General features: G+C 42.1%; 1 protein-coding gene across 1 annotated transcript in view; it reads left to right on the top strand.

Annotated features, from left to right (window-relative positions):
• The first annotated feature begins 1,539 nt into the window (after window positions 1-1,539).
• Window positions 1,540-10,557, top strand: part of GAB3 (GRB2 associated binding protein 3) — a 103,694-nt gene continuing 94,676 nt past the window's right edge. Inside the window, exon 1 of the mRNA XM_084640325.1 lies at window positions 1,540-1,761. Coding sequence (XP_084496451.1) covers window positions 1,690-1,761 — 72 coding nt within the window. The 5' untranslated portion in view covers window positions 1,540-1,689. The remainder of the gene's footprint in view (window positions 1,762-10,557) is intronic.

Genomic DNA, 10,557 nt, shown 5'->3' with positions numbered 1-10,557 from the left:
CTCTGGACTGCATGTCTCACTTCTTCCTCCGTTGTGTCAGATTCACGCCCTACATTCAGATCACATGTTGGCAAATCCATCAAAAAGGGGTTTGCCTCCTTTAAAAGATGCTCACCTTCCACCTCACCTTCACTTGTTCAGCTGTTCCTAGCAGTCTCCCCTGGTCAACATTTACAAATACCGGGATGTAATGACAACATGTCATCTATGACTTGCCAAGGCAGCTATACGCCACTGGGTCAGTTCTGCTCACAAAACCCAGAACCAAGAATCTGAAAGCTGGGGACAAATTGCTGCCAACTGGATGGGCTTTGCAGTGATGAGAGCTTCCAGAGGAGCTCAGACTAAGCCAGCATCTGATTAGTTTCAAGGCAGGGTGCACAGACCCTTCCTCTCTTTCCCACCATAGCCAAAATCATGGGAATGTGTGTGAGTGAATATACTCCTAGGGCAGTGTTTTTTTTCAAACTGGGGTATGCCTACCCATGGAGATACTCAAGTTCTCGCCAGGGGTACAGGAGAAAAATGCTGTACTGAGGGACAACACATTTTATTTAATAAGACTTGGTAATCTAATCATGCCTATTATGACCAGATGGGGGTACACGCTAGACAGCTTTATTTGGAAAGGGGTACTGTAGCCTGAAAATTTTGAAAACCACTGCCCTTGGGAACCTTTGTATCAGAGAAGAGCAGAAGACTCCTGAAGCTCAGGGGTGTTGGAACAATTTTTATAGCAGGACTGCTGAGAGCCATTGAACTAGACTGTAAACCCTGTATATGATGGAAACCACTCCAAGCCAGGGGGTACAGCAGCACCCCTAGTTCCAGCCCCTATGCTGAAGTCCACTAGATAGCTGATCAGTCCAGTTAATTTGATAGGGAAAAACACACAGAGGCTACGGGGATGGTCGCTATTAAAGGGATAGATGACGATTTCATTTCCACTCCCGCAGTGAAGCCTGGAGTGCGACCCTTCATGTCACGCGAAGAGAGCCCTCGCCCTCGCTTCCGGTCCGATGTGACACCTCCGGGCTCCGGGCGGCGGCTTGTGGCCAGCCTGGCTGGCAGCTCGTTGCAAGGCGGGGGGCTTCCAGCGCCCCGCTTGTCGCCACCCGGTGCCCTGCGGCGTGGGAGGGAGGCGGTGTTCGCTGCTTGGCGCGCGGACCAGCGCAGCGGATTTCGGAGCCGCGCCCCGGCCAGAGCCCCCCTGGCCCGCCCGGAGCCGCCGCAGGTTCCTTCTCCGAACGTTGTGCTGGCGGCTCGCACCGGCTTCCCCCGCCGTGTGTGTGTGTGTGTTTGCCTGCGCCCTGCCGAGCCCGAGCCCAATCCCAAGCCCGGCTGATTAAACCGAAGGGACGCTATTGCACCAGGGTGGGCGTGGGAGAATACCCGGCGGCGTGTCGGTAGCAGGGTGGGTGTGGGTATTTTGCACACGCTTGTTTTTGTTTATCCCTGTCCTCTCGGCCCCGTCACGTGCTCTGTGTGTTGCATTGTGTTGTCCGTGGGAGGGGGGAGCTGCCTGTGTCCGTGCTCAATGTTGTGACTTCCTCCTTGCGCTGTAGCAGCATTGGAAACACAGCTGAAGGAAGCCGATTGCTGCTAGTTTCAAATTGGCTGGGAAGGAACAATACACACAAGCGCGCACACCCTGGATTCCGGGTCTCTTCTCTTTGACAGGGAGGGAAGATGAGCTCGGGGGACGTTGTTTGCACTGGATGGCTCATTAAATCGCCCCCCGAGAAGAAGCTGAAGAGATATGTAAGTAAAGCGTCTCTCCTGATATTGTTCCATCCAAGAGCATTTTTGCATCTGCTCCGTGTCTAACTCTTGCTTTGAAATGTGTCAGGGATATAAGCTTTTGTCGGGACCAAAACAGTAAGAGAAAAACCGATGCGCTTATTAAGCGATTTAATTTTCAGTAATGTTTTTGCGCCTTTGTAAAGGAACCTTTGAGGCTCACAAGGTCAGAATACTTAAATTGTATGTTATGCAACAGAGCTTAGGTTTAAACCACATTTCGGTTTCAGTTAATGTTGCCATAACTATAACAGTTTTGTAACAGTCACTCGGGTACCTTGTTCAGAAGCTGAGAAGAACCTCCTGTCCCAAGGTTGTTAACTCCTTGCTTGAATTAGGGGGGCATGCTTTGCTAAGACGCTATGTAATGGCAATGACACTTGATAATGCCAATGCCTGGGATATTTTTGTTGACCAAATTAACATTCCAGTTGCATTTACACAGCTACGCTTTTTGCCTGTCATAAAGAAGTGCCAGGAGATGCCTTGCTATAAAGTTTCAAATGGTCAAAAGGTAAAATGGACTGAACAAAACAAACGAGGATTTCCAAGCCTGGATAGTAGCAAGGGCATTCTGAGCAATGGGCCCCCCTTGTTTCATTTTCTATCTGTCTGCCTGTTTTTCTGCAAAAGAAGGGTGTGTGTACAAACATAGGAAACTGTATCACTGCAGGGCTGCAAAGGAAGGCATTCCAGGCAGAAATAAATGACCTTTTAAAAAAAAATTGCTTGGAATAGCACTAAACTTAAACCCATCTTGGGCCATTTTGCATGCACATTTATGAAAATCCTTATTCAGGCGTGTTTTTGTTCAGTCTTTTTGGAACTGTGTGATGTTCACTTAAGTAGTGCACTTTCCATCTCTCTTGCCCTCGAGCATTTCCCTAGACTAGAAGGATGCCACCATATGTTTCTATCATAATTTTGTAGCCATTTACATGGCTTACATCATTTGTCATATTTGCGTGGGTTTATCGGCATTTTTTTTCTGGATTGCTGATGCTAGCTTTTTTCTAGTAATATGGGGAACCACTCTGTCTTATGAAGAATAAAATCACAGCTCTTTTGCCATGGACTTCTTTTGTTTGCTTTTAGAAAAGAAGTAATTTACTGATGATAAAATTGACATCAAACTTATTCTAAGCATCAGTTTCACCTCTCACACCAGGATAGTGCATTTAAATGGCTGGATATTTGCTTTGTTCGGTTAACGTTTTCTAACTAAAATAACCCATGAAGTCTGTCTTGAGAGAGCAGCAAATAAATAGGAACATCTAGTGGTTTTTGTAGTATTTTCTTTAATAAATAGCACACTAAGATTCTTTTGCAGAGGTGTATAAGCCACTGATTCATCCAGCTGGTAGCATTAGAAACTCTGTCAGTTTTTGATGACTCAATATTCATAAAAAGGCAAGGAAGAGAAAACAGAATGTGACAAAGCTGGGAGTTGAAAGCCCCCATTATACAGTCAAGATAATAGTCACAGCAGGGGCACTGATCAGCTCAAAAAACTAGCTGCAATCTGCAAAAGCTGTCCCTAGATTTTGCACTACAAACCCCAGTGGAATTGAGTCTACATTATTCCTCAAACCTGAGCCATTAGATTAGCTAGATCTCTCTTGATTAATGTTTGTTTTCTGGTCAATGGGATAAACTACTGCCTTGTTCACAGTAAAGCAGAAGCAAATCTGCTCTAAGTACAGCAAAGATTAACATCTTTTCTTTTATCCCAGTGCTTACAGTGTGGGTAATGGAATCTGAGTGGTAAAGTAATTTTTGGTAATAATAATAACACCTAGTTATAGCATTTTTCATCCATAGATCTCAAAGCACTTTAGAAGATTATTGTTGTCTGTTATGGTTTCATCACCACAATTTTCTGATATAAAGACAAAAAAACGCTGCTAAACGAGTGACTAATTTAAATTGGCCTCTGTAGGTATAAGTATAAAGTGTTTACTGCAGAATGCTGTGATTGTGGACAGAAGTCATACACTAATCCAAAAGATTTGCACCGCTCTTTGTGCCCAGTTGTCAGAATGTAGACTCTGGTACTGAATCTTTCACAGATTTTAAAAATTATGTGCAAATTGTAAACACATGGGTCTGATGTGCCACTCATTCGCACCAGTTTTACACTAGAGTAACTCAGCTGAATTCTTTGGTGTTGCTCCCAGTTTATACTGATCTGAGTATAGGATGAGAGTACCATGTAGGAGGATCAGGTACTCTCCCTGTTATACACACAAGTGGTTCCTAATCCTGTATCCATTGCAGCCATTGGGAAATTCTCAGTGATTTCAGTGGGATAAGGAGCAAAGGTATATTGAGGGGAAATAAAGGAAGGAAATAAACCCTCAGTTTCAAACTGACACCTTAGTGTGCTGGCACCGTGAAGACTTACAGGTGCTTAATGTTACGCATTGTGAGTAGTCGCACTGAAGTCACTGGGACTACTTACATGTATGCTTAATTTTACACACTGTATGTCTTTGCAGGATTGGGACCTAAAGGTGAACGCCTGCCTTCACTGAGGCCTGGTTTGTATTTAAAAGTTAGGTCAAAGTATCTCTGGCATTCAAAGGTATGAATCTCACACCCCTGAGTGCTGTAGCTATGCCGACCTAATCCCATGTAAGCACAGCTAGGCCTAGCTACCGTCACTCAGGGAGATGGAGTTCCTACAACGGCAGAAAACCCCTTTCAGTTGCTGTAGGACTGGATGGGAGCTACAGCGACCTGGCTACAGCACTGTAGCTGTGCAACTGTAGCCCCCATAGCGTAGACATGGCCTCACACTTGTACCCTGTGAACTCAGTTAGGTTTTGTGAGCATAAACAAAGTCTGAATTTGGCAGTAAATAAGGATAAAATTATTTTGAAGCCTGTGAAAACTGAAAAGCAGGTGTTGGAGTCTGTATTTTTCCTGTAATGTCTCACAAAGCTGACACTCTTAGTATTACTATTCTTAGAAGTGTCTTATCATTCCCTAACAAAGGGTGCTGTCTTACATGTGCAGGAAATGAACATGAGATTAATTACCAACATGTAACTTTCTGTAAAAACAGGCTAATGCTAAATGCAGAGAATTCATTAGAAACACAGGACACTTGATTTTTGTATGAGGAAATATTTTAACCGTACTCTAATGTCCTATACAGTATTGTACTGCTCTCTTATCATGAAACATTCATCTTTCATCAGCCTATCTAAAGGCTCAACTGTGCAAGGAATCTCCCTGGAGACTATTTGGTGTTTGCTGCAGCTCTTTGTCCCATAAATGTGACCTGCAAACTGCTGAGCTCTCATTTCCCCACTGTGTTCCATTGTAGATTTTTCTCATTGGTTTAATCTATGTAGGTTTTGGGGGACGGTTCTGTAAGGTGCTGGTGCAGGGTTTGGAGAGGGGTGTAACTGTGAAAGCAGTGGTTATACAGTACGTGGGGACCATAGTTTCTTAGGCTAAGAATTCTAAATATCAGACTCGATATATTTTAAACTTTGATATTTCAGCACTTTGGGTGAAATCTTGACCCCATTGAAGTCAATAGGATTTTTGTCATTGACTTGAATGGGCCCAAGATTAGTTACTGGATGAAACAGGATTATCTGGGCTTGTTCAGAGAATGGGCCCTGGATATTTAGGTCTCTTGTTGGGGTGCTTTTATCCCCCCTATTAGCACTTAATAAACACCACCAAGTCCAGCAAATTCAGTTAAGCTTTTAACATCTCACAGGAAAGAGCACTTTTTGTAGAATGAACTATGGGTATGTCTTCACTGCCAACATTAAAGCTCTGCTTGGTTGTGTAGTCGCGGGACCTGTGCTAAGAGAGAGCTCTCCCAGCACTGATAAAAAACCCGTCCCCATGAGGGGAGTAGCTACCAACGCTGGTGCACTGTCTACACTGCCATTTTACAGCGCAGAAACTTGCATCGCTCGGGGGGGGGGGTGTATTTTCAGACCCCAGTGCTGTAAAGTGGCAGTGTAGACAAGGCCTAAGTCTGCATCTTTCCAGCCAAAGTCGACTCTCGCTACTTGTAGATAAGGCAGTGAGCATTCAGAAAGGAAGAGCAGCCAGGGATGTTCCACCTACAATCAGTTACACAATATGAACCCTGAACAATAGGGAGCTTTTTGGTACCCTTAGTGTTGTAGATGTAGCTAGGAACAACCACCAGTCTCTCATTGTTGAGAAAAATAACAAAACTGTTTCATGGCCTAGAAGAGAGAGGAGGTATTGTCAGTCCGGGCGTGAAATTTACCAGATTTACTACTAGCCAAGAAAGACACAAAAGAGGAGGATCCAGAGCTGTGCCACTGAGCTCCAGGAGCACCTTGGTGAGAAGGCCAGCCCTATAGATACTTTTTTGTTCCCCCATTCCCCCCCAAAATCATAAAAACTGTAAACTCTAAGGCCAGATTCTTAGCTGGTGTAAATCAGGGTAGTAGCTCCATTGAAGTCAGTGTTGCACAGATTACCAACAGATGAAAATCTGACCCTTAGTTTTTAACCTTTAGTACTTTAGAAATTGATGGGGTAGGTACCCTTCCTCACCAGGCCCAAGGTACCACTTGACTTGGGTGAGTGGATATTTCAAACACTACCAACAATCAAGATTCTTTATCTGGAGCTTGAAAATATAGACTAAAATGAGTCCCATGTAAGTAGACATTGACTTGCATTTCTCACCATAACCCTTCTTGGAGCTTCTGTATTAGAAGCATCATGAATTGAAGCTTGCTTTAGATTTGATGGTTTAGCTAAGTGGCTAGGCTAGGTTGTGGTAAACAACATCAGTTCCAGATATCCGAAGCTTCATGATCCACATACATGGCTTGACACTGAATGCTAGGCTTTAAAAAAGATCTGAAAATGGCTAACTGTTTCCTCTGAACAACTTCTCCATTTTTTTGCTGAAGTTCTGGTATTTGTAAGTAGAACATACAGGAAGCTGCTAGCAGCTCCGAAGAAACCAAGAAAAATTTAATTATGGGAATAATTTGTTCAAGCAATGGAAACAAAAATCTCACAAAAATTCTGGAGGCTGCTGGGATGTAAAAGATCATCCAGAAGGTTGTCTGATTCCCTAGTAGTTGAGCTGATATCAGCAGGAGACACTTCCTCCCTGCTCGAAACAAAGTCTGCACATTCTAGGTACAGGTCAAATTAACCCCATTAGTAAGGTTTGACTTTACTGGTAGCTCTTGAAAAGTAACAGAAGAGTATCCTCAACTTAAGTTTCTCTCTAAGCCAACTTATTTCCTGCAGAATCTTTCCATTTTTGCCCTGGTCCCCCTACCCTTTATGCTCTGGTGAAGTCAACAAGCTGCACTTGCCACAGTGAGAGAGCTGATTGGACTCAACCACTTTATGAAAGGTTAATTCCTGTTGACAACAGAAAAACCCTATGGCCTTATAAAAAGAACAGGAGTACTTGTGGCACCTTAGAGACTAACAAATTTATTTGAGCATAAGCTTTCGTGAGCTACAGCCCACTTCATCGGATGCATGCAGTGGAAAATATTGTAGGGCAATTTTATACACACAGAGAACATGAAACAATGGGTGTTACCATAACACTGTAAGGAGAGTGATCAGGTAAGGTGAACTATTACCAGCAGGAGAGAAAAAAAAGTAGTGATAATCAAGGTGGGCCATTTCCAGCAGTTGACAAGAATGTGTGAGGAACAGTAGGGTGGGGGGAAGTAAACAAGGGGAAATAGTTTTACTTTGTGTGATGACACATCCACTCCCAGTCTTTATTCAAGCCTAATTTAATGGTGTCCAGTTCGCAAATTAATTCCAATTCAGCAGTCTCTCGTTGGAGTCTGTTTTTGAAGTTTCTTTGTTGTAATATGTGGAGGTCATAGAGCCTGTCTCCTTGCTATAAACTGTGTTCTTCAGCTATGTAGTCTATTCTATCTGTTGATATAAAACCTAATCTATTGTCTGGCGGGCTGGTGTTCTGATCAGGCTACTAGTTTCTGAGAAGGAGGCAGAAAAATCAGTATCAGGTGAAGACGGGTTGCAATGGAAGTTACTTTTGAGCAAGGACCATGTTTTCCTCTGTTGTAAAGCACTAGTTGATGTCTCTGAGCAAATAACAGTGAAGTTATTTTAGGGTAGAGTTTCCTTCTCTAGTATTAAATGTTCATAATTTGGTGAGTGTTAGATAATTTTATCCTATTTTAACCATGTTTTGGGGTTTGATACAATGCTTACTCTTCTGACATGCTGATTAATTCTAAGAAAAAATTTGTAAAAAAATAACCACTGCTGTTTTTGGCACCCTGAATATCAAAATTTCCGTCAGACTATTAATTTGGGTGGAGCTCTGAAGTCCCTGTTTAATCTTTGACTACATATTTTCAGTGCCCTGGAATGTCCAGCTATTGATTTCTTTTCAAAACAGCAACACAGAAGTTATCAAGTCTTTAAATTTGAAAATAAGGACTTAAAAAAAGCAGTGTTCCACAAACTTAAGTGGAGAAGGAAATGTTAATTTACTGGTAGTTAATCTAGTGATGCAATCAGACATACATTAGAGGAAAAAGCTGTTAAAGTAGTGACCCTGTGGTAGATTCTTTGTTATAGCCTATGAAAATTGGAAGGCACCTAACAATGTTACTTCTACCCATTATTTTTATATTACAATAGAGCAAAAATATTTTGTATTGGTCATCTCGGAGCATTTGTCACTTTTAATCTGTTGTATACTAATTTGTTTTATATTTTTTTGTTTTAAGGAGGAAGGGAGATTATGTAGCATATTTACCCTTACAAAGTTTTTTAGAAGAGAGGATTTTCATCTGTGTTGGAAGTGAATTAGTAATATGATCATGCAAAAAACCCCAAATCCTCACTTGCTAAATTAGAAATGAAATTTGCATGTCAAAAAAGTGCATCCAGGCAGATGATGTAAATTTGCTCGATCTTATTTGACTATTGAATAAAATGCTTTAATTCAACTTTTTGTTTTATTATATTTTAAAATCTGCCTTTTTTGGTTTTCTGTTTCACCCAACTTGCACCAGGACACAACTGGCTTTCCAAATATATATACCAAGAGAAAATTAATATGTAACATGGGTTAAGAGGTACTGTTAAGGGTGGTGTAAGTTACAGTATTACCAACCCCAAGCGTTCAAAAGTCATGAGTCACATCCCAAAAAAGGAATGAGATTCTTTTAACAAGAATTAACCTTTTTTTTATAAGCCTTCTGACTTTTGCCTCTGTGGGGTCCATGTTTTTAAGCTTTTCTCCACAAGGATGATCATGAGGGCTAGAAATTTACTCTTTTTTTAATTAGATCTGAGAGTCTCATAGTCACATTACTCTGTGAGTTGAAGCTTTAAGAAAAACAAGTATCATGAGAGTTGCAATAAAATCATGACCGCTGGCAGCACTATGTAACATTTGGACATTAAAGGTGCAGAGGGTAAAGTGTTATAAAGTTCCCACTGAAAGTAGGATCAGGTTAAAATATAGTTAAGATCCTGCAGCCTCAAAGGTAAGGGCCCTGCTTTACAGTATAAGGGGGTAGGCAGGGCTCTGTATATAACTTACTTTTGCAGTCCATTTTTTTTTAATGGGGTGTTTGTTTGTGCTCTGGAGCTATCGGTTAAAAATAAATCTAGCCTTGACGGTGGAGAAGTGCTCTCTTCACTATTTTGAAGGCTGACTGAACAGTGTTATCTTCCTGAGTTTGCAAAGAGACAGAGCCGAAACAATAGCTCTTATAGGTGTGAGCTTCCCCATTCATTTGTGTCAACAGGCTGTTGAATTGTGAAGGCAAATGGTAATGTCAACATTCAGAGTAACAGCCATGTTAGTCTGTATTCGCAAAAAGAAAAGGAGTACTTGTGGCACCTTAGAGACTAACCAATTTATTAGAGCATAAGCTTTCGTGAGCTACAGCTCACTATGCATCTGATGAAGTGAGCTGTAGCTCACGAAAGCTCATGCTCAAATAAATTGGTTAGTCTCTAAGGTGCCACAAGTACTCCTTTTCTTAATGTCAACATTGTTAGTTATTCCCTGCTGGTCATTTTAGCAGGAACATCAAGCTAATATACTTAACCATTGTTACTGGATGTATTGGCAGACACTGGAGGGGGGCAATTAACTGCTATCACAGGTTGCTGAAATAAGGGTTTCAAAAATGCCCTCTCACTTAGCATTTAAAATAATCATTGCCCTTCCCAAAATGGTGAGGGGCAGGGGAAAGATTCATCCCTTACCAATAACAGTCTTCAGAGGGGTAGCCACGTTAGTCTGTATCAGCAAAAACAACAAGGAGTCCTTGTGGCACCTTAGACTACCAAATTTATTTTGGCATAAGCTTTCGTGGGCTAAAACCCACCTCATCAGATGCATGGATTGAAAAATACAGTAGGCAGGTATATATATTACAGCACATGAAAAGATGGGAGTTGCCTTACCAAGTGGGGGGTCAGTGCTAACGGGGCCAATTCAATTGGGACTAGGCCACTTCTACCTTGATTGAATTGGCCCCATTAGCACTGACACCCCTTCCCCCCCACTTGGTAAGGTAACTTCCATCTTTTCATGTGCTGTAATATATATACCTGCCTACTGTTTTTTTTACTCCATGCATCTGATGAAGTGGGTTTTAGCCCACGAAAGCTTCTGCCCAAATAAATTTGTTAGTCTCTAAGGTGGCAAAAGGATGCCTCATTTGTTTTTTTTCAATAACAATCTGGCTGTCGACAGCCCCAGCTGCCCTGGACTGT

This window comes from Lepidochelys olivacea (assembly GCF_965140295.1).
Source record: "Lepidochelys olivacea isolate rLepOli2 genome assembly, chromosome: 9".
Lineage (NCBI taxonomy): Eukaryota > Metazoa > Chordata > Testudines > Cheloniidae > Lepidochelys > Lepidochelys olivacea.
This window is presented reverse-complemented; position numbering and strand designations above follow the sequence as displayed.